This window comes from Panicum virgatum, chromosome 5K (assembly GCF_016808335.1).
Source record: "Panicum virgatum strain AP13 chromosome 5K, P.virgatum_v5, whole genome shotgun sequence".
NCBI lineage: Eukaryota > Viridiplantae > Streptophyta > Magnoliopsida > Poales > Poaceae > Panicum > Panicum virgatum.
The window spans coordinates 61,446,864-61,473,816 of NC_053140.1; the positions used below are offsets into that span (position 1 = coordinate 61,446,864).

General features: G+C 45.0%; 2 protein-coding genes, 1 long non-coding RNA gene and 1 pseudogene across 3 annotated transcripts; 3 read left to right on the forward strand and 1 right to left on the reverse strand.

Annotated features, from left to right (window-relative positions):
* Positions 1-293: 293 nt before the first annotated feature.
* On the reverse strand, positions 294-3,203 carry LOC120709294. The gene is made up of 7 exons (XR_005689635.1): positions 3,108-3,203; positions 2,865-3,017; positions 2,636-2,746; positions 2,456-2,531; positions 2,016-2,182; positions 1,458-1,543; positions 294-848 (listed from the first exon to the last, which is right to left on the reverse strand). It is a non-coding gene; the product is annotated as an uncharacterized LOC120709294 (long non-coding RNA).
* A 118-nt stretch (positions 3,204-3,321) lies between these two features.
* Positions 3,322-12,527, forward strand: LOC120710335 (annotated as a pseudogene).
* A 569-nt stretch (positions 12,528-13,096) lies between these two features.
* Positions 13,097-21,546, forward strand: LOC120709295 (ribosomal RNA-processing protein 12). The gene is made up of 18 exons (XM_039994875.1): positions 13,097-13,736; positions 13,823-14,345; positions 14,936-15,184; positions 15,642-15,730; positions 15,838-16,048; positions 16,125-16,306; positions 16,431-16,670; positions 17,311-17,495; positions 17,680-17,773; positions 17,874-17,930; positions 18,033-18,167; positions 18,834-18,899; positions 19,091-19,204; positions 19,696-19,857; positions 19,949-20,077; positions 20,170-20,271; positions 20,782-20,858; positions 20,924-21,546. The coding sequence occupies exons 1-18, from the start codon at positions 13,173-13,175 to the stop codon at positions 21,279-21,281; spliced, it is 3,537 nt and encodes a 1,178-aa protein (XP_039850809.1). The 5' UTR covers positions 13,097-13,172; the 3' UTR covers positions 21,282-21,546.
* Positions 21,547-22,184: 638 nt separating this feature from the next.
* LOC120709296 (cyclin-dependent kinase C-2) lies at positions 22,185-26,797 on the forward strand. The gene is made up of 12 exons (XM_039994876.1): positions 22,185-23,806; positions 23,908-23,989; positions 24,068-24,158; positions 24,257-24,286; positions 24,387-24,499; positions 24,603-24,675; positions 24,775-24,895; positions 24,978-25,095; positions 25,420-25,559; positions 25,638-25,695; positions 25,856-25,926; positions 26,013-26,797. Exons 1-12 carry the CDS (start codon positions 23,697-23,699, stop codon positions 26,533-26,535), a joined length of 1,530 nt encoding a protein of 509 aa, XP_039850810.1. The 5' UTR covers positions 22,185-23,696; the 3' UTR covers positions 26,536-26,797.
* Positions 26,798-26,953: the final 156 nt, after the last annotated feature.

Sequence of the window (26,953 nt, forward strand, 5' to 3'; positions counted from 1 at the left end):
GATGCGATGATGCTTGGGCTGATCTGAGCTTTGACACCGGAACGAAGTTTCTTGTTTATCTTCTTTGGGGGCGTTGACTATACCAAATAATTGCTACTAGAACATCAGGCGCGCATTGCGCGCCCTACCAATGACCATCATAATAGAGACGAATGTAGATTTCAATAGACATTAAAATATGCATAATCCTTTATGAGTTTTGTTATACAACAACATAGACCAACTGCAACTGGAAAGAAGCCAATTTCTGGAATCAACATTCTAACAATTGGAGTTCAAACTGAACACGTTAATTTGCTCGTAGAACAGAAGAATACATTAACATTCTAGAATTCCTAATCAGTGACGTCTCAAGAGTAAAATGCTCTGATTTTGATTACATTGTGCATGCTAGTCATCAAATATATCACTGTCAAATAAAAACCACTTCCCTAATTCCTGTTTGTGCATGCAATTTGGAATTTTATACCAGCAAATTGCTTCAGGTTTGTACTGCACTTTAGGGTAGCAGAAATCCATGAGATTGCTGCATAATGAAGATGCCACAGAAAAAGCAAACCATGTAACCCATTGAGAAGTTACAACCGAAACACAATTTCAAGTAGTGCTACTGTGCTACAGGTCTATACAAATGTCAATTCAGCCTCCAATCCGAAAGGAAATAAAAAAAAAGGGGGGGGCAACCCAGTGCACGTAGCTCCCGCTTGAGCAGAGGGTCAAGGGTCCGACCACTTGAGTCTTTTTGTATGTAGCTTTTCCCTGCATTTCTGCAAGAGGCTGGTACCAGGACTTGAACCTGTGACCTCATGGTCACAAGACATCAGCTTTACCACTGCGCCAAGGCTCCCCTTGTAAAGGAAATAAAAAAGGTTGCAAAAAAAATTATTTCAAGTGCCATCTTGCATTAGAAAGGAGTCTCATTTTGCAAACTACATATGATGCAATCTATAAAAAGTGCTATAGCTACTCCTCGGTGAATCTAATAATATCAAATGTAAAAGCTTGCTCAGATAATGTAAAGGGGCAAAACTTGCTCTTTCTTATTGACTTTCTCAGCCTGTGGCACAGGAACACCAGCCAAAAGAGGAAAACAGTAATCATGAAAAGAAGCAGGACGTGGTTAAGAGAGTATTGCCTCTACAGGGACCGGGTCTATTAAAAAACATAGATGCCTCCAGACAAAAACAATGACATGCTAAAAGTAAACTATCATAAAGCTGCTAATGTTTATGCTAGACTCGTATGTTCCTAATAGGAGAATGAATTCAACCTGCATTTATACTCTGAATCATTCATGGCAACAACTAAAATATATCAAACATCTCAAGACAAAGACAAGTCATTCCCTATTGTGTGAGTTCTACATTGCATATTGCCATATCACACATGAAATTGGCAACACCAAACAGCATGCTATCAAAAGTATCGTCATCCAAATAAAAAGGTCTTATTCTTACCTTGTCCTGGCAGCCCGACATCCCAAACAGCAAAGCTAATGCTCTTGAATTGTTGAGGAAAAGAAGCCCGTGAAGCTTCCAAGTCACTGAGATCAGATTGTCTAACAGTCAAACTTGGGATCATTAAATCATCATTATTTGTGACATGTTACAGCATGTGACGATATATTTTCTAGTGAACAAACTAACATTAAGTCTTAAGGCAAGAATAAATTGACAAACAAGTTCCTGCTATTGTCCGAAATATGATCAAATGGGATAGCTAAGGTACAGACACACATTACCAAAAAAAATACTAATATTTGGATGAGGATCCTATGTTGACACCAAAATTATAGTCATCAGAAGCATCCAGAAAATAGCAAAAAGCATCTCTAAAAAATTATAAGGACAAGCTCATTGAACATAGGTGCCCATTGTAGAGGCACTTGAAACTTCAAGAAATACTGCAAGTCTTGAAGATCAGGTTTATTTGGGAGAACAAACCGTAGAATAACATAATCAGCTAAATAGCATCCAAACCATTGGAACAAACAGATTACGATGATTCATGCTTACCTTGGCATTATTGGACTCCACACGAGAGAGTTGGCGAGGGGGCGTCAACTGCGGCTGCCTGTATGGGGATTGCACGATCTCTTGCCCGCCATTGGCCAGCAGCTCCGCTTAGCCGTCAAGAAGCTGCAACTCAAGGCCGCCCATCTGTCCTTTGGCACCGGTGCCTACTTTTGTATGTGAACCACAAAAAAGGCATGAAGCCTTAATATAAATGATTTCAATTGATTTGTATTTGTCAATGAAAGAATGTACAAATGAAAATAAAACCAATGAAACAAAATATGGGAATTTGCTGCTGACATATTTTGCATGACAAATTTAGCGCAGAAAATTGTTGAATACTTTTTTGAAGTTCACTTTATAGCAGCTATGATAAAATTGGAGGCAGAAGAAATTTCTGGAATCAAGTCAAGAATTATGAACAAATATAGATGGCATACCACAGTTTGTCAGTACAATAAAAACTGGATGGATACCATTGGCATCCTTTACAGCCTGGTTATTCTCCAGCAAAGCCTATAGGTAGTTTCAGGTGTTAAATACCATAAGAAAACCTTTAATCATATTGAGCAAATACCATAGGATTGAAAGGAAAAAATAATATATGCAGCTAACTGAACCTCCTGCAGTTCCATCATGCTAGCCAGAGTCTGCTTTGACGAATTCAGTAAGTCCTCATAGGCTTGCTCCATCTGCTTATCATGATTGCAAAACATTGCTTTGGTGGGTTCCTGCAATCATAATCAGAATAAATTTGAGTTTAGAATCCAACCTAGTGACGATCCTGCATCAGAGAGGGAACAGGTACGAAAATCCCAAGAAGATGCCGCAACAAACTGAGAGCGAGACCTGGGGCTGCTAGTTAGAAGTGGAAAACGCCATCTGCAGCAAGAATCTCATCTCCAGGGTCATGTTGCCTGCAGGGAACATAACGCAAAGATAGAAGGAGGAATCTCACCTCCTGCAGGTTTTATTTTAACCCCCTTGTACTGCTCGTTTAGTCTGTAGCAAAGATTGCACATGATTTTAACCAGTAGCTAATATTGTGTTGTGTGCAGAGATGTAGTTAAGTAGTTTAGAGCAAGGGATCACCGCTGTATCGACGGCCGGTCCTTTTTCGCCGTCGCGACGCACTGCGCCGCCAATGCCAACATCCTCTCCACGGCCGCCATCCTGAGGTCCACAGCCGTGGCTTCCTCTCTGCACTTCTGTAGCGCCTGTATCGCATGGCATGGAATGACGCCCTGGGTCGCTGAGATCTCTCCACTACCTGGATCGCTGCCCCAGGCAAGCCGCGCGATTGGCGATGCTCGCGGCCGCGGGGGCTCGCCCCTTCGAGCTCGGGGACGAGCAACGGGAGCTGGAGGCCGAGGCCGAGCTCCGCAAGATGGCGCCGCCCAACGACCGCACCGTGCTCATCTTCTGTACCAGAAAGGGAGGGAGGGGGCGCGGGCCGACCTGGGCACACGGCGGTCTCTTCCTCCCTCTCCTTCTCCTCCTCCTCTTCGCGTGCGCGGTGCAACCGCTGCCAGCCGCTCCGCGAGCAGGCCCGTCGGATCTCCGCCGGCCCATGCCGCGTGGAGGGGTGAGGGGCACCGCCGGGAAGAAGGCCCCGGATCCACGCCGGCCCGTGCCGCGCGGAGGGATGAGGGATGGGGAGGGGTGCCGCCGGGAAGAAGGCACCGGATCCACACCGGCCCATGCCGCGCGGAGGGGTGCCGCCGGGAGAGAGAAGATAGGGAGGCGCCGCTAGGGTAGAGAGAGATAGAGAGAGAGGAGGCGCGCGGGACTGGGGAGAGGGGCGGCGTGGATCCCGTGGGAGTCGGTGGCGGCAGCGGAGAGCAGGAGGAGTGGCGGCGAAGGCAGGTGGAGAGGGAGAAGGGGAGCCGGGGAGGGGAGGCAGCGTCGAGGGAGAGAGAGAGAGGGCGACGACGGGGAGCCGGGGAGCAGGAGAGGGCGGCGGGGAGAGGGGGTAGGGTTCGGGGTTGCGGGAGGGCTTAAGTGAAAAAATGCTTCAGGGGGTTTTTTGCGAAGATAGCAGTGCTCGATTTTTTTCTTCTTTGCATGCAAATAAACATTAGTTTGGGGATCCAATCGAAAAATATATGAACGCGGGTACTGTGCATCTGGAGGCTCTGTGTTTATTTGTAATTTTTATAAAATTGGAGGAGTTTTGTGCAAAATGTACAGTGCTCGCGGGAAATCGACACGCGTCCCGCTTTCGGCGTGAAGCGCGGAGGGAGCAGCAAAGCGGGGTAGGTTTTAACTATTCTGATGTATAGAGCTGTCATTTTGGCAGCGCGGCCACAACGAAAGGGACACGATCGTAACTCGATACCGCACTGCTCCAGATGTCCTGGACAGTACGTTAAATGTCAAACATGTCGAATTAACTAGTCTTAGCTCGAGTTCCACATAAGGCAACACAAAATCTATCTAGAAAGGGATGGAGGATGATATCAGTTGTAAGTTAATCCTTGCGTGAATGAATTCGCCACTAAATTAACAATACTACTCCTTCCGTCATGAAACACAAGGCATTGGAGGGTTTAAAATTTGTACCTAAATATAAGACATCTGGATCCTTTTGATAAAATAGTATGCTAATCTTCTTGATTTTTGTGCTAATTTCATAAAGAAATCAATTGCGGTGGGCTGGGGGAGTAAAAAAGGCATCCCTGATTTTGGTGCGGACGTCTAAAAACTAAGGAATTGATTAATTGAACAATGAAATAACGAGGGGTACCTGCGTCTTTTCTATACCTCCATAATCTGTTTGCAAAAACCTAGGACGTGCTACATTTCAGGACAAAGGGAGTAGCTAGTAGACGATGTTGCCTTCTGAGATTAGTTTTAATTGCCCCTTTCAGAGTCAAATTTCCTGCAGTCTTGGACAAATGAATGAATCGCAGAAGCGGCCTCTTGATCCATCCAACCATCATCATTTTAACTAAACAACGTCCATTGAGCAAGTCAAACGCTGCATAATGATAGTAATAATAATTCCGAACTTCAGTTCGAGATTAGTATGTAGGAGTAGTATCAAACAATTGCCATTTCTTGTACTCCACCAGATTTGGATTATCTCTTGCTTATTAATCCGTCTCCTTTGTGACGATATGATATGTAAATCCCGTAAAATTAGACATTTCTAATAGCCGGTTCATATTGGTTTGGTTGGTCGGAGGGAGGCACTTTTGGCCTATAAAACCTACCGGCCGCGTGATTTCGATCGATGCAAGTCAAGTGGCAAAGAATGAAGTACCAGTATTATTCCTTGTCATGGCAGACACAACACCGGCTGCGTTGTACACCCTGCTGCTCTGCCTCGCCGGCGGCGTCATCGTGCTCCTCAAGCTGACCAAGGCCGTCCTGTCCCGGCGCGGCGGCGACTTGAACCTGCCTCCTGGCCCATGGCCGCTGCCGGTCATCGGGAACATGCACTCCCTGCTCGGCGCGCTGCCGCACCACGCGATGCGGGGGCTGGCGCGGAGGTACGGCGCCGTCATGCTCCTCCGCCTGGGGCACGTCCCCACGGTGGTGGTCTCCTCCCCCGAGGCGGCGCGGGAGGTGATGAAGACCCACGAGCCACGACGCCGTCGTCTCCGACCGGCCCCTGTACGTCACCGCGAGCATCCTCTCCTACGGCGGCCAGAACATCGCCTTCGCGCCGTCGGGCAGCCGGCACTGGAAGGAGCTCCGGCGGCTCTGCGCCACGGAGCTGCTGAGCCCCAAGCGCGTGCTGTCCTTCCGCCCCATCCGGGAGGAGGCAGCGGCGAGCCTGGTCCGCTCCGTGGCGGCGGCGTCGCCGGCTCCCGTGAACCTCAGCGAGGGGATCAAGGTCCTGATGAACGACATCCTGATGAGGTGCGCCGTCGGCGACACGTGCCCGATGAGGAACGAGTACATGGCGGGGCTGGACGAGGTGCTCAAGCTCCTGGCAGGGTTCAACCTCGTCGACCTGTTCCCGACGTCGCGGCTCGCCAGGACGCTCGGCGCCGGGTCCCTGCGAGCTGCAAGGGAGGTGCACGACAGGATCCATGGCATCGTGCAAGCCATCATCCAGGACCATGCAAGCAACGGCGGCGGCGGTCGCCGGGACGACGTCCTCGACGTCCTGCTACGGCTTCATCGGGACGGTGGGCTGGACACCGTCCTCACTCCTCACCACACAAGTGTTAGACACTTTAGGACCATCTAGCAGTAGATCGGAGGGATTACTCACTGGTTCTTGAGGAACTCGAGTCGCCTATCACTGGTTCGTTGGTGACGGTCTGCTCTAGGGCAGCGACGCGCAGTGCAGGGTTGGCGGTGTTGTCGACGGCGAGCCAGTGGCGGGGACGGCGCGGCACGGTGGAGCTTCCCGTCGCTGACAGCCCCCATCTCTAGATCGGGTTAGGGTTTAGGATAGTAGGGACTGTAGCAGCGGCGAACCTCATTCCTAAGCCTCTAATCTCACCTCCACTTTATAGGGCGGCGCGACGGGGGCCCACCAGTCTCATTTTGGGCTGGGCGTCCCCGATCAGGACGCGAGTCAAGGTTGGCCCAGTCGTTGGACTGGCCCGGTGGAGATCAATACTAACATTCTCCCCATTGATCTCACCTTTGTACTTTAAAATTTCTCAATTTGAACTTAACTCTTTACTTTCTCTTTAGTTGTTTTGCTATTGGTCTCATCTCATTGCAGATCCGTATGTAGGGCGTGCCTCACCATGACGGTTATTAGTTACCGTCAGACTTAACAGCCACAATGCACCTTTTTGTATTGAAACAAAACCTTAACCTTTCTTTGAGCCCTTTAGTAATCCAGAAATCGTAGGCTTCCCGTAAAACCCATGTCGACTTGGGCGGTAGGCCTTTTGGTAAGCGGATCCGCAAGCACTTGCTTGATACTTTGGTGCTCCATGATTTCATATGATTCTGGATTTTCTCCTTTGCAACATATAACCCATTATCAATGTGTTTGGCAGCACACTTGACATGTTGCCATAGGAGTGAAAACATTCGAATGGTATATTGCTGTTGTCTACCATTATCAATTCCGGGTAATGGTTTCCTTAACCATTTTGCCTGTCCTGTAGCTCCATATAATGCCAAACTTTGGGTACACAACCCAACTTTGGGTACACAACCCATGAATCACAACTATTTTGATTTGGAGCTTTTCCACAATAAAAACTCCAAGCGCGAGTGTTAGCTACTACTGTGGGCTTCACTAAACTCGCCAAAACTTGATTCTTTTTACTCACAACCTTTTGAGAGTAAATGTTTCTTTCTTACTTAGCATGAGGCTGACAATATTTTGCAAAATTGCAGAACATTCTATAACTCCATTCCAGTGATCTATTGCTGGACTGGACTTCTGCCAAAATGTCCCGGATACTTGCACTATGTCAGGGTAAATTATTTTGAGCACTAATTTTGCTTCCAACAGCTGAAGCACATGAAACCTTTTTCTTTTGATCGATCATATAACGGTTCCTGGAATTCTGAAAATTCCAAAACTATTACCCTTGACAATAGGACAGGCGTAGACTTACTCGCATGCATATTATATATCTTTAGAACTCTTTTCTTAATATGCTTTCTGCGATAGTCCCGATACCCCTTTTTCTTTTATTCCGGTGAATTTCCTTTCCTAGAGCGAATGACTCTTTACCGAGATTATTCTTATCAAAACTAGAGGTTAAAATAACCTTCTTTGAATCTTTTCAGGAAAAGAATTTCCCATCTTTTGAATTTTGCGTATTTGCAAATTGTCATTTTGCATTGGCCTTTATTTAAAACCCAACTTTTCTTTGTTCTCACAAAACTTTAGATACCACTATTCTATGATCTAATATCATCAAGTGGTATCGCAATATTCTTTTCTTTTCACAATAAAACCATTTGGTTATGTCATGTATATACTTTCTTGTGCAAATCTCCGTCGGGAGATATTGCTCTAACATCCATCTGATGCAATTAAAAAGCAGTATGCCATTAATTGCATTATGATTCTAAAAGAATCCCTTTTATGAGACTGAATAAAATGTCTCATTATAACTTATTCTTTTCTTTGCACAAAACTTTTTGCCATAAGTCGTGCTTAGCAACTTTTCATGTTCCCTCCGGAGTCACATTTCAATCTTGTAGACCCATTATAGCCTACTGTTTTGGCTACATTAGAAACTTATTCCATGTTCCAAAATAAATTTGGAACTTTTAGGTCTCATTTTATCTTCCTTTGCTTCTCGCCACGTCGATGAATGAGACAACTCAATTTATGACATTCATACAATGTGAAAACATATGTCGAGACAATTTCAGTGCTTGAATCATAGGATTGAACATACAGTCCCATTTCTCTTCAAGCCTTAGTTCTAGACATATTTTACTCCCCCAGATTATCCCATCTATTGCAAAAATGGAATATCTTCAAACTTTTGTTTGGGTTTGTTCTTTACAAGCCTCAAAGGGTGCTTTAAGCACCACCTTGCTTTAAGCACCGCCTTTTCTTTCGGATGTTTTGAGGCTCAACTTTCTTTTCTTCCTATTTAGAGCTGAAAATCTCTAAGAATTTTGCTTATTTTTATGGTTGGGATATCAACATTATGACCGTTGTACTCCCTTTTTTTGGTCGGTCATATTCACTTTAATAGATCATCTTTGCTTTTAAAAATGCATCGCATTTAACTTTGCGGGGAAATTCTCTCTAAATTTTAATCTTTCTTGTCTTTCTAATCTTTCTCCCCCTCGAAATATGGCACAAACTTTGCTGCCATAATTTCGAAACTATTTTTAACACTTGTGAACGAGGAGCATTTCATTACTAGAACTTTATTCATATGACCAAGTCATACAAAATAATGGGAGTACCATTTCCTCGTTCCTTTTCAAAAGCTCCTCAGAGTTCTTGATTTGTTGCACTTTCAAGAACTCAAGTTCTTCATTTTGCTATACTTTTGCAAGTCATGCTTGCAATCTTGATTCACATACAATTTTATTTTTGTCCTTCGATTCTTTTCAAGTCACTATCAAACATGCCACTATAGTAGTGCATGAGAATTATTGGGACAACTTTAAAAGCTCCCCCTCGACTTCTTTACTTTTATGTGATACTCAAGTAGCACATGAGTCATCACAAAAACTTTCCCTGCCATGCAGTATATGAATGACACAAGTGCCAAAACCTTTCTCGATATGCGATATAAAACTTTTAATTCATTTACAACGCATGTTTAATTCAACATTGGTCAAATTTAACGTGTGTCAATCTTATTTCAACCATTATCTTTACTGTTGAAGGACAAAGAAAAAATATAATATAGTGATAAAACTTTGGTCACAATGACTAAAACAAGCACATATACTTTCTTTTCTGATTAAATCTTCCCGTTGGTTCCAATTTAATCAGAAAATTTAACGAATTACAATATTCGCAAAACTTTAGTGAGAGAAACCAAAAACTTTTCGAAAACAGTTTCATCTCTTTTCCATATCAACTAAAAGTCATAATGGAACATGCACTTTTCTTTCTTAACCTCAACTATACAGCTGAGTAACCTTAAAACTTTATCTGTAACGTTGATCAGAATCAACTTTTGTCTGTTAATTTCTCTCTACTTGAGGAGAATTGTATGTCGTAATTTAACGTTGGTCAAAATTAAAACATACAACTTTCATTTACTTTCAATTCTATATCACCATTGGGCAGAAATAGAACACATGACTGAGTAAAAAATTATAATATTGCCATCATCAACTTTGGTCAGAAAATGACAACATCATAATAAACTTTAAATTTCTTTTCCTTTAAGAGCAAGCTAATGCTCAACTTGATACTTACAATGGCAAAATGGTGCCAAAACATTCTTTCTTTGACATACAACAGCAGAAGCTTTTCTTAACCTCAAACATAGAGGCTCCTTTTTCCCACAGGGAAAAACTCATCTGAGTCTATCTTTCTTTATTGCAGCGGAAAACTTTCTTTCTTTTCAGAAACAATTCTTTGTCTTTCTCTTTTCTCTGAAAAATTGCTCATTCTAATGCAAAAAGTCAGAGATTTATCATTGAACTTAAAATTATAATATTGTTATCAACAACGTTGGTCAGAAAACAACAATACCATAATTTAACTTTAAAACAATATCTTTCTACTCCTCTATTTAAATTTTCCCGTTGGTTCCAATTTAAATAGAGGATGAAACTTTTACTTTACAGTGGAAACATGAGCATATAACCTTATTTCTTTTCAGAAGCAATATCACTTTAAAACTTTACTATTCTCTAAAACAAATTATCCCGTTGGTTCAAATTTGAGTAGAGAATCAAATCTATTAAAAAAATATCAAGAAAATGCTTCTGAAAATGATTAAACGTTATCACTGTACAAGCCGATAATGTGGCCCAGCAGCAAAAGCAGCAGCTAGCGCCTCGGCCCGACCTGCTCGTGCGCGGCCCAACAGGCCCAGCAGCGCCCCACGCGCGGCCTGCTCGCACTCGGCCCAGACGGCCCAGCAGCACCCTCCCCTTCCCGGCTGGCCTGATCGCAGCCGTCCGATCTGGATCGGACGGTGGAGCGTGGTTCTCGGAGGTATAAAATCCTACTGTGCCTCCCTTGGAACCCTAACGCCTCCTCCCTTCTCTCCCGGTCTGAGCCGACGGCGGCGCCGTTGGCGGCTCTCCCTTGCCGGCGCGCCGCCAGGGTTGGCCGCGCGCACCATGGTCGTGCCATGGCTGCGCGCAGACCTGGGCCTTGCTTCTTCTTTCCTGTCCCCTTTCCTTTTCCACGCGAAACGGCAGCGACCATGGATGGCCGGGGAAGGAGGTGGCGGCCTCCGGCCCCCGCGCTGCCCGGTCCGGCCGCCGCGCCATGGCCGCGGGACCTTGAGCCCTCGCCTCACTTGCTTCTTTCCCCTTTCTTTTCTCCCCCGGCGAGGCTCGGCTCTTGGAGCGGCGGCCGCCTGCGGCGCCTGGAGGAGGTGGCGCCGCTGCCGCCTGTCCCCCCATTCTCGGCGCACACGGCCCTTAATCTCTCTCCCTGAGCACACCGAGCGGCGGCCGGAGGAGATGGCGCCGCTGCAGGCCCCCTCGCCGGCGAGCGCGCCGCCGTTGAGCGGCTCCGGGACGGCGCCCTAGGCCTCGAGCGCGTGCGTCGAGAGGGTCTTTCCTCTAGCGCAGCTGCTCGTGCACCGGCGCGCGCGCGCTGGAGCACCGGGAGCCGGCGGCTCGCGCCGGCCTCGATCCCCTAGGGTTAGGGTCTTTGCTCTTTCGATTCGATTCGTAATCGCAATTTCTTTCTTTCCTTTCTGTAATTCTTTCGATCCGAGTTTGGATCCATTCCCAAATCGATCTACTTCGCTAGATCGGCTAACTGATACCATTGTCAGACACTTTAGGACCATCTAGCAGTAGATCGGAGGGATTACTCACTGGTTCTTGAGGAACTCGAGTCGCCTATCACTGGTTCGTTGGTGACGGTCTGCTCTAGGGCAGCGACGCGCAGTGCAGGGTTGGCGGTGTTGTCGACGGCGAGCCAGTGGCGGGGACGGCGCGGCACGGTGGAGCTTCCCGTCGCTGACAGCTCCCCTCTCTAGATCGGGTTAGGGTTTAGGATAGTAGGGACTGTAGCAGCGGCGAACCTCATTCCTAAGCCTTTAATCCCACCTCCACTTTATAGGGCTGCGCGACGGGGGCCCACCAGCCTCATCTTGGGCTGGGCGTCCCCGATCAGGACGTGAGTCAAGGTTGGCCCAGTCGTTGGACTGTCCTGGTGGAGATCAATACTAACAACAAGTTGTCTGTGCGGTGTTGTTCGTAAGTCCTCTGCTGGTAACTGAATTGAAGAAACTTACACACAGAAATTCCTAACACATGCTGCAATCTACATTTGCAATTGTTCATCAGGATGTTTTCGCTGCGGGCTCGGAGACGACAGCAACGACGACCATATGGGTCATGTCGGAGCTTGTGAGGAACCCGGCCGCGATGCGGCGAGCGCAGTCAGAAGTCCGGCAAGTTCTTGAGGGCAAAACAAAGGTGGCGGAAGCAGACATCCAAGGGAAGCTCCCCTACCTCCAAATGGTGATCAAGGAGACACTAAGGATGCATCCTCCCTTACCGCTGATTCTTCCGAGATCTTGTGCCGAGCCGATTAAGCTCATGGGTTACGACATACCTAAGGGTACAACCATGTTTGTGAATGCCTGGGCGATTGGCAGGGACGACAAGTCATGGCCCAATGCGAACGAGTTCAAGCCAGAAAGATTCGAAGACGGCGTGATCGATTTCAGCGGTGCGGACTTTAAGTTCATCCCAGGGGGTGGCGGCAGAAGGATGTGTCCTGGTTTGATGTTTGGGTTCGCCAATGTTGAAACAGCACTTGCAAGTCTCCTTTACCATTTTGATTGGAAGTTACCTAATGGAGCAAACCCCGGTGATCTAGATATAACCGAATCATATGGCATCACGGCACGACGAAAAACTGAACTCTTGTTGGAAGCTACTCCATTCATTTCAGCAAACCAATAAAATTATTTTTAGGATTGAGTTCCTTTACCAATATGTAAGATCGTGTCCATTTTGAATATTTTGTTACTCTGCTAGTCCCTACGTTTCAAATTGTAAATCATTCTTTGGAGAGTCAAACTATTTATATATTTAACCAAAATTATAGAAAAGATTATAAAAACTTATAGCACCAAATAGATATACTATAAAAGTATATTTAATGAAGAATCTAATTATACTTATTTGGTATCATAAGTATTAATACTTTATTACATAAAACTTAATCAAACTTGAAAAATATTCCGACTCTCCAAAAATGTTGGAATGACTTACAATTTAGAACAGATGGAGTATTTGTTTACACTTTTCCTGTACAGCATGGTTTGAGAGATTATTTTAGATTGCAAATCTGTACCCTGATATATTTGTGTAGCTGATGCAAGATAATATGATATTCTTGTTTTTATCACGAAACATGTAGGGGCTCAAATGCAGAGATTTGCTCTAACAAGCAAAATTTGCAATTTTTTTGAAAGGAAATTTACAATTTTTGCTCCAACTTATGATCCGAACCTCAACCCTAGGAACGCAGGAACATCAGTCCGAAGAAGCCCCCCAACTTAAAACCCCCAAACCCCTTCCCGGCGGCGTCGGACCACCGCGGCCATGAAGCGGAAGCAGAGAGCCCCGGCGGCTGCCGCCAACGCCGACCCCGACTCCGACGGCGAGGAGCCCTCCCAGACCCCGCTCCCCCTCGAGTCCTTCTCGGGAGACGCCTGCGCCGCCCTCACCGCGCGGTACGGCCGCTCCGCCGCCCCGCAGCACCGCCACCTCCTCGCCTCAGCCGCCGCCATCCGCTCCATCCTCCTCGACGACGGCATGCCCCTTACCCCGGCGTCCTACCTCCCCGCGGCCGTCGCCGCCCTCCGTGCCGCTGGGCCTGCAGACCCCGCCGCCGCCTCTGCCCTCGCCTCTCTGCTTGCAATCCTCCTGCCCCACATCCCATCCTCCCCTTCATCCCTCCCGCCCGACGCTGCTTCTGAATCTGCCTCCGCCCTCGCCGCCTTCCTCTCGTCCCCCGACGCCTCCCAGCTCCCGACAGGCACCGTGCGCTCGGTGGTCAAGTCGCTCGGACACTTGACCCTCCATCTCGATGCTGGAGCCGATTGGGATGCTGTGGCGGCTCCTTTGGAAGCTCTCCTCGCGGCTTCTGTGGACCAGCGGGCCAAGGTGAGAAAATTAGCAGGGATTATCGAATTAGCAGCAAACATTTAGCAACATTGCTCATGTGGACGTGAATTGCTGCCTTTTTCTAGGTTCGAAAATGTGCACAGGAGAGCGTCGAAAAACTGTTCGCTTACTTGGAACAGTGCGGTTGCGCGAAGAAAGCAAGCAATGCTGCAGTTGGCATGTTTGAGAAGCACATTTCTTTGGCGCGAAGTCTTATCAATTCGAATTCAGATATTTCCGAGGGTAAAGAGACAGATGCAGCTCACATGCTAGGTGCAATGGTAACTTTAGTTCCATATCTATCGAAGAAGGCAAGGAAGAAGGTGTTCTCGGATGCTTATCAGTTATTGAGCCCCTGCTTTACACCACTTACAAGGCACGTTCTTAGGCTTTTGGCGGACTTGTTGGGTCATCTGAAGGCTGAAACTGTTGAATCCGAGGTGGAGAGTCTTGTATCCTTGGTGGTTGCTTACCTGCCGTATGATGAGAAGAAGCCTGATGACACCATTGTCTCAGCATTGTACCTAATGAAAAGTTGCTTGGATAAACTTGTTGGCTGCTCAAAATTGTGGGTGGAGGTTCTTCCAACTGCCTTTGAGGCAGTTTCAGGTGCGTATGTTTACATGTTTCATGCATCCACTCTGATGCACGGACACGTCCCTGAGGTTGCGTGTCGGTGTCAGACACCGTGTTCGACACCGATACATCTCCGACACGTCTATCTTCTAATATGATGTACACACACCCAGTAAGAAAATATTAGAGCTTCTTATTGGCATACTTATCTAACAGCTTTGAAAATATTGATCGCATTTGTTATGATGTGTGGACTTGTGGTCATTGAACGAGTGCTACAGCATGCTTCCTCCAATGTCTTCAGTGTTTCAACTGGAAGGAATTATTCCTTTTCTCTTTCCTGATTGTTCAAAGTTGCCATCTTGTTATTTCAGAGTTTTGTTTTCCTAGAGCATGTGTAGTCTTCATTTTTGTTTGTACTTAACTACTTAGGTAGTTAGGCTTCTTGATTCTTGCGAATATTGCATCCTTTAGGATCTATACATTAGTCCACAATTGATTGTGATTCATGCTTATGCACCCTCTTAATGTCACTGTGTCACACCTTTTCTTTTGTAATTGTTCTTTATATGCAATATGATGCTTACCAACCTAACCTATTGTGTAACCCCCCAATTTGGCAGGATACTTAACTCTGGGCAGAAAATGTTCTGATGATGTAGCAAAAGTGGTGCAAGACTGTATTGATTCTCATATTGACCACAATGTTTTTGTCACTAATGGATCACAGCTCAATGAATGCGACGCTGAGGATTTGAGTGACCAAACTGCCATGAAATCAATCTGTTTAACAATCAATAGCAGACTTCACACATGTGCTTATCCTCCAGATAGTATCTTAACCGTAGTCTTAGTTTTATTTCTCAAACTTGGTATGTCTTCAGTTTTTTCAGCAGTAACATCTCTTATCTTCAGTTGGATTATCACAGGGATATTCTGAACTCCTAGGAATAGTTAACCTCACCATCAGGTGCATTGTTTTGATATTTGAATTCAATTTATCTTCACATAAAACTGCACCCTTTCTTGTATACCAATGCAAATTGTTCATGTTCATATTGCAAAATGTGCATGCTGATTATGAACAAGCACTTGGCACACTACAGAAAGGTAGATATTCACCATAAAATGAATGTATTAGCTGCAAAATTAGTAGAAACACCTAAATTAGCCATTTTGGAGTCAGATCAAGTTTGAAAGGACTCTCCCAACACGTTTCGGAGCTGCTGCTAATTCTTTTTGCATATATGCTAATGTCCTGCTCTTTGTGTGATTCACTTCATCACTTGATTGATTCTTTAACTGTTCTGTTTGCATTAATTATTCCAGGGGAGAGTTCTTTTGTCTTTATGAAAGATATCCTACTTACCTTGGCACAGTTTGCTATGAAAATGGACAAAGAATCACAACTAAAGAATGTAAGTTCGTTTATTGTTGTTATGCTCCTCAATATACGGCATATCTCTCTTTCATGACAATTATATTTAAGTGCTTCTTAGATTGTAAGAACATATGTCATCTGCAGGTTCAAGAATGCATTGGAGCAGCAGTGGTTGCTATGGGACCATATAAAGTCCTTTCATTAGTTCCAATAGCTTTTGATGAAGACCGGTTGACATGCTCAAATTCTTGGCTTCTACCAATTTTGGATAAGTATACATATGGAGCCCCGCTGCAACTTTTTCTAGAGCATATTGTACCCCTAGCAAAATCTGTACAAAATGCATCTGACAGGGGTAAGTTACTAGATGCAAATAACTTGTTCAACTGCACACACAACTCAATTTCATATTCTTTTCCTTTCATTTTCAGTCAAGAAAGGACGGAAACATAAGGACTTGCAATCATGGACTGATCAACTATGGAATTTGCTTCCTTCCTTCTGCCGCTATTCGGTTGATGTACATCATAGTTTTGGTTCCCTGTCCAAGTTGCTGGTTGAAATTTTTAAATGTGATGAGTGCCTATACAAATCTGCTGCTAAAGCCCTGCAGGTTTAGACATTCAGCTGTCATATAATGCAGTTGTTTTGTTGTTAACTCCCTTTGATATTCTACCGTCGGAACTATAAAGATGGTCCATGGCTTATATGATATATTTCTTTTTATTGCTTCTCAGCAACTTGTAGATGGTACCAGAAGATTGAGTAGCAACAGTCAAGATGTTGAAATCTATATGGAACTTTCAGCCTTGTTCTCCTCAAAACCTATTAGTTTCAAATGTCCACGTCTAGAGAGGTTCTCCAAAAAAGAAGCCCGCAAGGATTTGAAAGTTCTAGCATCACATTCTGCCAATCTTCTCTGCACTTTTGCAGACTATTTCCTGGAGTCCTCACCAGAAAAACGTGCTCATTTAAAGGTGCGTCACCTGCTCATTTCTTTCTATTTGTTAATTGGTCATGGTGATTATTTGAATCCTTAAACTACTAAGTCTGCATGTAATGTTGAGAAAATATCTTATCATATATACATAATCCGGTTATCTCTTTAAAATAATCTGAAATATCTTATCATATATACATAAGCCTATTTTTCCTCAATTTTTTTTATCAGAACATGATTGGAGATCAAAATTTCACATTTTTCCATTGTGAAATGTTCCCTGTACTATACTAAATAGTAAACAGCTCTACCTGTTATGGATAAAACTCAAGAAGGAACCAAAAAAAATGTTTGGAACATCCTAAAGGCTGAATGCTAAGTTCCAACTGAATAAAGTTGGGTTTTCCAAAATTTCCAGCAAAATCTGTAAACTATGCATTTTGGTGTATGCGTAGCGGAACATTTAAAAGTCCAGTTTACCTTTTTCTTCCAGGATCGCTTCAAACTTATATAATTTTGTTGGCAACCATTTATTGGCTTATGCGATTTCAAACATTACTATCTTTTGTAAGCTGAGATCGAACAGTTCCTTTGTTAATATGCTGGGCTTATTGGCAATCCTTTTTGGACTATACATTCTGTGACCTTTGATCTGGTCATCTCTTATCTTTTTCCAGGTTGCTTTGAGATGCCTGGCTCAACTTTCTGGCAGCACGAACATATGTGAACTTTTTGTTTCACTAGTCAAAAGGTTTGATTTAGAAAATACTCAATTGGAGCCAGACAGTCAAGAATGCAAAACTGATGTAGATAGGAAGGATGAAGAAAGTATTGATACAACAGATGAGCTAAACAATAGGAGGTTTGCTACTTTTCGCTCATCTACACGATTAGTTTTTCATGCTATCAGTTGGTTTCTGTCGAAAAAAGAGACAAACTGCTTGATGAGTAGTTTTGCCTGTGCATGTCTTGTAAAGTGGTACTCATAATCCCATCTTGTTACTCTAGGCTTTATGCACTATATGATTGTAGTTTTGCCTGTGCAGGTCTCTTCTATTAGATCTCATCTCCACATTTGCTGAAGTTGCTGATGAAGATCTTCTGGATAAACTCTTTGGATTTATTAAGTCTTGTTTGCTGGTACTCTTTATTTGTTTATGCTCCCTGCTACCCTGAAGATCCCAAGTCCCAACTCTTAGTAAACTTTAAGTTTTCATGAACTTTGTCTTTTCCTTCGCAGAACAGCAGCATGCCTTGTCACAGCAAAGCTCTTTTAGCATTAAGCATAATCGTGAAGGTCAGTGGTAGTTTTCTATACTCAATTTGGAGTTCTGGACACCTTCATGTCTCTTCTTGTTGTTGTTTGACATGGTCTTAATATCTCATCCTTTTCTTTCAGGAACATAATGAATATTCTATGGCTCATTTGGATGAAATACTGCTTTTACTTCACGGAATTAAACCTGCTTTGGATAGAACAGTTTTAGAAAGCCAACTATTATGCTACCAGCATTTGTTGGTTCACATGATTAAGGTAGGTTGACAGTTGGGTTTTTTTTACCAATGGTCATAATGTGATTAATATCTGGAGCTTTGCTTTTTAGAGGCCCTGCAGACTATGCTTATATTGGTATATTACAGTGATGTTTACATCAAATTAGAACTAAAGCATGTGGCTCCCAGTACTCGAGCTGCTTTTGTTTCATAATTTTTTATTTAATAAATTTGTGCTCAGAAAGAAAACAACTAAATATGTTGATTGCATTCAACTTGTTGATAATTTAACTTCACACATCTAAATTGCAGGACAAAATGCTCAAGTTTATTTCCTAATGTACACTAGATTCTTAGGTTGGCAGTACCTTAACCAAATGTTAGTGAATATGACTTGTTGAAATGTGTATGCTTGTTGTGCCTGTAACAAATATTCAACTCAATAGCGACTGCGTTCTTCATCTTTATGTGTTTATCTGATCAGATTTGCTTCATTAGAACATCATGATGTAGTTTTGAAAATGGATGCCCCTGCTACCAAGAAATGAGCCATGAATATAATATTTATTGAAATGACTTCATTTCTTACCTTGTGCTTGTGTTCATGAATTAGATTAGCCTAGTTTTATTATGTCACTGTATTTCTATTTTTTTCTGAGCGAAGTGTTTGCTGTCTTTCTCTGACCTACACTTTCACTATTTCAAGGTTGATGAAGAGAACACCAGCAAGAAGGCATTCTTGATTCTAAATGAGTTAATAGTGGCTCTAAAGGTTTGCTTCCTTCCTTGACATGTCAAACAATTATCAGATGTATTTTAAATAATATCTGCCAAAAGTACACCATTCATGTATGGAAATCAGGACAGGAATAGTGTAAGGAAAATGTTTTAACATGAAATATTTTCTTTCTCTAATACCATTATGCTTTATTTATTCGAATTTGCCTTCTTTTTCTGGTGCAGTCTAAGAAGGAGAGTAGAAAATTAGCATACGATGTGCTCCTGGCCGTTAGTGCAAACTTGAGGAGCTCAGAGTCAAATAGTGCAGATTCAGATCTTCAACGATTGTTTACAATGGTTAGCTAAGGAAAAAAAAAACTCTGCTCTTAACATATTTTCCTTTGTTTCATTTAGTTTTGAAATTTGCTGCTGCCTATCTGATAGTGGCAATTACCTTTTTGTTTCCTGCTGCTAATTACTTCTGCCCAATATCTATATTTGGAATAAACATAGGGGCATGTTCTCTCCATTTCTTGTTTTGACCATTTTACTTATGTTACTGATATGAAATGACATGTCCATTAATACCTTTAATGAATTTTAACCATTGATGCTTAGTGCATTAAGTGTGTAGAATAACTCTCATGGAATATTCAGAATTATGGGGAGTTACGAATAAGCAGAATCCAGACATGGAGTTTAAACCCTATAAATTATGTGACAAGAGCAAACGTGAAACACTTAAGAATATCAGAATGGAGCTTCTACATGTGATTCTGTATGTCAGTGCGTAAGATGCACATAAAGTTCCATTATTGGAACTTATTGACTATCTTCTTGTTTTTCAGGTAATGGGATATCTTTCAACTCCATCTCCTCACATAGTGAGTGGAGCAATTGCTGCATTGTCATTGCTTATATACAGTGATGCTAATTTTTGCATGGAAGTTCCGAATCTGATACAATCAGTTTTAGTTTTGCTGCAACATAAAGCCATTGAAGTAACTAAAGTGAGTTCTGTGGCTCTGTATGTCCATCCTAAAGTTCTTTCGTATTGTTGAGGGTCTGATATGTTTTATTATATATTATTTGCGTTTTTAGGCAGCCTTGGGCTTTGTTAAGGTACTGGTAACCTCTTTGCAACCAGAAAAACTATTGAATTTGCAAGCAGATATCATGAGTGGGATACTACCATTGTCATCGATTACAAAGCATCATTTCAAATGGAAGGTTTGTAGAATTATTCCAGGGTTCAATTTCCAAATTTTTTGTGTTCTGTACAGGGTACCTGTAATATATGACGTGCTGTGGTATATTTGCAGGTTGTACTTATAGTGGAAATATTGATCAGAAAATGCGGGTTTGATGCTATCAACTTAGTTACACCTGATAAGTACAAAGACTTTGTTAAAAGTGTTGAGGAGGTGAGATTCCCGTACTAAGCTTCTTGTCCCTTTGTTCTTTTTATGAACTTTATACCTGTAGTGTGTTGGTTAAGGAATGTTTAGACCATAGTTGATCCTAATTTTGTGGCTTGCGGTTTAATTTATCAAATGGAAGAGCTAACATGATCAAACTAGCTCACATGTTGAGCATAACTGATTGCGTGAGTGACCAATACTTTCCTAGGCCTGTCTAGATATTCATAAATGGCATGCCTAGTTAGTCATAAAATAAATCATAGGGATAATGCCAAATTATATCAGCATAACCTTGTATAACCGAAATACACTGGGCTGCATCAATGTCAAGGGCATGGTCCCACAATTTTTTGACAGTCGATGACAGTGCATGCTAGCCAGTGGCATGAACCATTTGGCCCATTAATGTATACTTGGTGGTAGAAACATCCTGTCGATTTTCGTAGTTTGTACTATATTCATTAAACTGATTTTTTATGTATCATCACAGTAGTGTGTACTCGCAATTTTCAGGGTCGCAAAGGAAATCATAATCTAGCTGATGGTGCAGAGTCTGAGCCAAAAGAACATGAACAACATGACCCCAAAAGGTTCGCCGAAGTCATTTCTTTTTCTATCCTTGGCAATTACTTACATATATTAGTATTGTATACAGGAGAAAACGGGTTGATTCTAATGCTGAGGCTGGACAAGAAGGAACACCTAGTCATCGACCACCATCAAAGAGTTGGTCAGCTGGGAAGAAGCAGGCAAAGGATTCTCATTTCAAGAAAGGGGCAGGAAAAGGTAACCCCCGTCATGCTGCAAAAAAACATCAAGGTAAAGCTTCAGGCGACAGAGGCGATAGGACTAATTTCAAGTCCAAGTCCAAATGGCAACCAGGAAATAGAGGCGATAAGTTGCGTGGCAACAACACAAAATCTAGGGGTGGTGCTTTCAGCAAGACGCAAAATAGTGGGACTAGAGCACCTGGGCACTCTCCTAGTTTCAAGAAGCGTAAAAGGACAGCTTGAGGTTTCACTTGCACCATCCAGGTAGTGGCAGGCATAGCTTGAAGATATGGCTCGGAGATTGCTGCATCAAGGCCAGCACTGTCCCAACAAGATGCTTCCATTTCCATTTTGAATCCACCGTTTTGTAAAGTAAAATTTTGACCTGTAGGCGGATTGAATACCGTTGCAATTCATGTATTTTGACGAACATGTTATCTGTCTCTTCTCAATAGTGGAGATATCAGTTTGGTTAAATAGACGGCATCAGTCTGGTAGTGCTTGTTTCGGTGGTGATTTTTGAACTGAGCCTACACATCCTGCGCATGAACTGGATTATTGTGAATTCTTGACGGAGAGAGATGGCAATCTTTGGCAATTTTTTTTTTTGATGGACTTTGGCGCCTTTGGTTGGATCACGTCCTTCGACACGCTTGCGTATCTAACCTGACGTTTTCAAGGAGAGAGGCCCCCAGGCCTGCTGGCGTTTCCGTGAAAAGCCCGTACGTATTGGATCGTATTGCGATGTTTGGGGGGGGGGGGGGGGGCGCTAGCCCAAAAGCCCATACCAACCAACCGTTTGATCTCTTCTTGCACGCTATAACCTACTCCGCCATTCACCAGCCGTCGCCCGATCGAATCTATCGCTGCCGCCATGAAATCGCCGCAGCCGCACGCGTCGGAGCTCCGTGACTGGGGCCACCTCCCGGACCTGCTTCTCGGCGAAGTTCTCCAGAGCCTCGTGCCGTGCCTCCGCTCGCTCTCCTCCTTCGCCGCCACCTGCCCTGCCGCCCGTGGCGCCGCTTCCTCCTCGCCTCCGCCTCCACCCTCCTCCCGCGCATACCGCCTCTCCTCCTCAGCCCAGGCTATGGCCGCAGGTGCGCCGCCAAGTTCCTGCTGCACGCACGGTCGCCCCTGGTGTTCCGGGGGACCGTCACCTCCCCGCTTGCCGCCGCCGCCTCCCCCACCCTCCTCTCCTCTGCCCGCGGCCACCTCATCCTCCTCGTCCGCCCCAGAGGCCTCCTCGTGCTCGTCGACGCCCTCACCTGCGCCGAGCGCCTCTCCTTCCCGCTCCCGTCACCCCACGCCCCGCACCACTACGCCACCCTCACCCCCAACCACCTCGTCCTCTTCGTCTCCAAGCACGCGTTCGCCTCCCTTCCCTTCCCGCCTGCGAACCCTGGCGCCGCGGCGGAGTGGACGCACCACCGCCTCCCCCGCGCGGCCTCCTTCGTCGCGTCCGTCGTCGACTTCCGCGGCCGCGTCCTCGGCGTCACCGACCGCGCGCAGCTGCTGGAGTTCCGCTGCCTCGACGCTCCCGCGCCCCCGGCGGACCAGGAGCCGGCGGTCCAGATGCTGACCGCCACCGGCCTCCCCGAGGCGTCCACGTTCGAGAGCTGGCACTTCGGGCCCCGCCTGGTGGTCGCCGGGGAGCGGCTGCTCCTGCTGCTGCTCATGACGGTCCCGGCTCAGCGCGGCGCGATGGGCCAGAGGGCCATGGTGCACAAGGTGAGCGTGCACGCTCTCCATGAGATGCCGGATGGGACGAGGAGGTGGGAGGAGGTGGACAACCTCGGCGGGTACAGCGTGTTCGTGGACTGCGCCGGGAGGAGCGCCATCGCGTGCGCCGACGCGGCAGGCCGCGGTGACGTCGCCGGCAACTGCATCTACTTGGCCGAATTGACGTCCTACGGCGGAGAATCGCAGCGCTACTGGAGGTCGCTCAAGCCGTGGTGGAACTTGGAAGTGGGAGCATTCCACCGCCGGCGCCGCCAAAAATAAGGAAGTCACCATCTCCCGCGCGTGGCCGTCGCAGACATGGGTCTACCCGAGACGCTTCTTCCAAAGCTAGGAAGGCCGTACTCCGCATGCAGCACCACTTTACTTTGGATCGAATTTCAGTTCCTTTTTTAGAGAAAAAATATACTAAGTTCTTTTTGACAAAAAAAATCCCCAAGTTTTAGCACGATTAGATATGTTTAGTTGTTCAGCACCAGATGTATGCAAGCATTAAAGCATAGCAATACTGTCTTGAGTTACAGAACTTGCATCACCACCAGTACTGCAGTTTATTTCTGAATGAATAAATATTATCATCATGCTTGTTTCACTTCAAGGTTTCGAGTTGTATTGGCGCATCTCTCGTATGAACAGCAGCTATGCTTATCAGGGTGCAAAAAGTTGCCCTCTAATTGTACTATTTTTTTATTTCATTAGACGCTTTATTCTGAAACACAATTTTTTTTAGATACAATTTTTTTTTCTGAAATACAAACGAAGGTGTATAACAGAAGAAGGTTGAGGCCCGTCTAGCCCATATTATCCAGAAGAGGCCAGGGTTACAGCCCATGTCTCCACAGCCCGACCTGAGCGCGTCGCCTCCCCTGTCGCTGTCAGCCTGTCCCCTCCCCTCCCCTTTCCCCTCTGGTTCCGGCGGCCATGGCGGTGGCGGCTCCCGGCCAGCTCAACCTCGACGAAGCCCCGTCATGGGGTTCCCGCAGCGTCGACTGCTTTGAGAAGCTCGAGCAGATCGGCGAGGGCACCTATGGGTAACCCCTTCTCCCCTACCTAATCCGCGCTAGTCGATTCGGTACTTGCCCTAGTCGCCTAGCCTAATCCCCCGATTCGCTAAATCCGCGGCCGCCGGCAGGCAAGTGTACATGGCCAAGGAGACGGGCACCAACGAGATCGTGGCGCTTAAGAAGATCCGAATGGACAACGAGCGGGAAGGCGTAAGTTTGTTTTGCTCCTTCGTTTTCTTCTCGTTTTGTTTCGCCTCCGATAATTAGAATATGGTTGTCTGGGCGCAGTTCCCAATTACTGCTATACGCGAGATCAAGATCCTGAAGAAGCTTCACCACCAAAACGTCATCAAGCTCAAGGAGATTGTCACCTCCCCAGGTCGTTTAACACTGGGAACTGCAAATTGAATGAATTAGATGTATGCCTATCTAGTTTAATCCTCTGGGCTGATGATTGGATTCGGGAAATTGTTGCAGGCCCAGAGCGAGATGAGCAAGGGAAGCAGAGTATGGCCTGTTCTATTCTTGGGGGGTTCAGTTCCACTGGTTATTTGTTAAGCTAGAGTAGCAGTGACGACTAACACAAATTCTTGTGTTTTTTAATTAGTCGATGGTAACAAGTACAAGGGGAGCATTTACATGGTCTTCGAGTATATGGATCATGACCTCACTGGTCTTGCTGATAGGCCAGGAATGCGGTTTACTGTGCCACAGATTAAGGTATAACAACGTGTCCAAGTAACTCTGGTGCTTTTCCTTGGATATGTTATGGTTTTATCCTTGATGGAATGATCATGTGATGTGTGGTCTTGTCTTGTTCTAGTGTTACATGAGGCAGCTGCTTACGGGCCTGCACTATTGCCATGTCAATCAAGTGCTGCATCGAGATATTAAAGGTATTAGCTGCGCACATCTCTGCTGGGGTTCTTGTTTTCCTTATCCCTTCTATTCGCATCTTGTTGATGCTGACTTAATAGTTAATACTTCCTTTGTAGGATCTAACCTTTTGATTGACAATGAGGGCAACTTGAAGCTGGCTGATTTTGGCCTTGCAAGATCATTCTCGAGTGATCATAATGGACACCTTACTAACCGTGTGATCACTTTGTGGTATAGGTATTGTTTCTTCTCACAGATTTGTTATCATATTACAGTTGTTGAGCAAGCTTCTCATTGTATTACTGGATTGTGGCTGCAGACCTCCAGAATTGCTGCTTGGAAGCACGAAGTACGGTCCAGCCGTTGACATGTGGTCAGTGGGTTGTATATTTGCCGAGCTTCTCAATGGGAAGCCAATATTGCCCGGGAAGAATGAGGTATATTTTTTGGCCCTTCACGCATTAGCTTTTGGCTTCATGCCTTCATCAATATTGCCCATGGGCAAATTTGTGGATACACAAGTTTACTTTATCCCCTCTGTATTTACTTACATCTTGGGCAAATAAACTGCTGGCTATTATGCTGTTGTATTTTATGCATTGATCATGGACACACGCTGCAGGTCAGCACGTGCTAAGTTATTCCCTGTTTTGAAACCCTTTGCTTCATGTCATTAGTTATCTTCCTGGAGTAGTTTTCCATCATGGTTTATGGTCCTAGTTACAACTATATCCCCTTGTGATGTTATGCTATTCCTGCAGCCTGAGCAGCTGACGAAGATCTTCGAACTTTGTGGTACCCCTGATGACATAATCTGGCCTGGTGTCACAAAAATGCCATGGTACAACAACTTCAAGCCTCCTCGACCATTGAAGAGACGAGTTAAAGAGTTCTTTAAACAGTGAGTGATATTTGGCATGTTTCCAATAGTATGACTTCAAGTCTTCCCTTTGTTGCTCACTCTTATATATTCTTGCAGTTTTGATCGACACGCACTGGATCTGTTAGAGAAGATGTTGACTTTAGATCCATCACAGGTAGGCTACACGTGCATACAGTGTCAAATTTACAAAAAGTGCTACCTGATTATTCATTTTTGTGATTAGTCCCTACCCTTTTTGGGTACTATTTGTTATCTGCACCTATCATTTGTATCTGCTTTTCATGCGTCAACATCATTTTTTTTAAATTATTCAGAGGATATCAGCAAAAGATGCACTTGATGCGGAATATTTCTGGACTGATCCATTACCATGTGATCCAAAAAGGTACAATCAGATGATTATTTTGTAACATTGGCACATAGCTCCTTTATACTTTCCTCGGATAGACTTTTAAGCATTTCCTAATACAGCTTGCCCAAGTACGAGGCATCACATGAGTTCCAGACTAAGAAAAAGCGACAGCAACAGAGGCAAGCAGAAGAAGCTGCAAAGCGTCAAAAACTTAATCATCCTCCACCACATTCTCGTTTGCCTCCAATCCAACAGCCTGGCCAAGCACACCCTCAAATCAGACCTGGCCAGGGTATGCACAATGTACCTCCTGTGGCAGCTGGCCCAAGCCATCACTATGCAAAGCCCCGAGGACCAGGAGGCCCTAACCGGTACCCTCAGGGTGGGAATCAAGGTGGAGGCTATAATCCGAACCGCGGAGGGCAGGGCGGGGGCTATGGGAGTGGCCCTTATCCTCAGCAAGGACGAGGACCTCCGCCATACCCTGGAGCAGCTGGCCCGCGGGGTGCTGGTGGCAGTGGCTATGGAGCTGGCGGACCAGGCTACCCACAAGGTGGCCCATATGGTGCATCCGGTCCAGGCCGAGGAAACTATTCTCAAGGTGGCTCCCGCAATCAGCAGCAGTATGGGAACTGGCAATAAGATGGCAGTACCATGCCACTGAATTGTCCCTCCATTTGTACCATGTTCTAAAATGTTCTTCCAGTTGTAACATGTAATGTATTTGCAAGACCTCTGCTGTTGAAGCATTTTTGCGAGATGCATCTTATAAATTATAATTGATAGTGTAATTGGATGCAGACATCCCGTATGTACGCTGTTGGACTCAAGCTGGTGTACTATGCCACTGGAATGATGCTGCAAAGACAGCACAGTTTTCTATTAACACCATTTCCATTTACTAGTCTATGATATAAACACCATTTCCATTTACTAGTCTATGATATAAACACCATTTCTCCAATTTCATACTGCTATAGTGAATGCCAAAAGGAGCTTCTCTAAACTGTCACAGCTATACAATTTTCTTCAACTTACTAATACTATGTTAGAAATATTA

What these genes read in the sequence shown, in the direction of transcription:
- LOC120709295 (XM_039994875.1), top strand. Translation starts at nt 13,173, where the DNA reads ATGAAGCGGAAGCAGAGAGCCCCGGCGGCTGCCGCCAACGCCGACCCC. An exon ending in CATTAAGCATAATCGTGAAG is followed by an intron (nt 17,931 to 18,032) that starts GTCAGTGGTAGT and finishes CTTTTCTTTCAG; the next exon opens with GAACATAATGAATATTCTAT. An exon ending in TTGTTAAAAGTGTTGAGGAG is followed by an intron (nt 20,272 to 20,781) that starts GTGAGATTCCCG and finishes CGCAATTTTCAG; the next exon opens with GGTCGCAAAGGAAATCATAA.
- LOC120709296 (XM_039994876.1), top strand. Translation starts at nt 23,697, where the DNA reads ATGGCGGTGGCGGCTCCCGGCCAGCTCAACCTCGACGAAGCCCCGTCA. An exon ending in GGAGATTGTCACCTCCCCAG is followed by an intron (nt 24,159 to 24,256) that starts GTCGTTTAACAC and finishes AAATTGTTGCAG; the next exon opens with GCCCAGAGCGAGATGAGCAA. An exon ending in AGATGAGCAAGGGAAGCAGA is followed by an intron (nt 24,287 to 24,386) that starts GTATGGCCTGTT and finishes TTTTTTAATTAG; the next exon opens with TCGATGGTAACAAGTACAAG.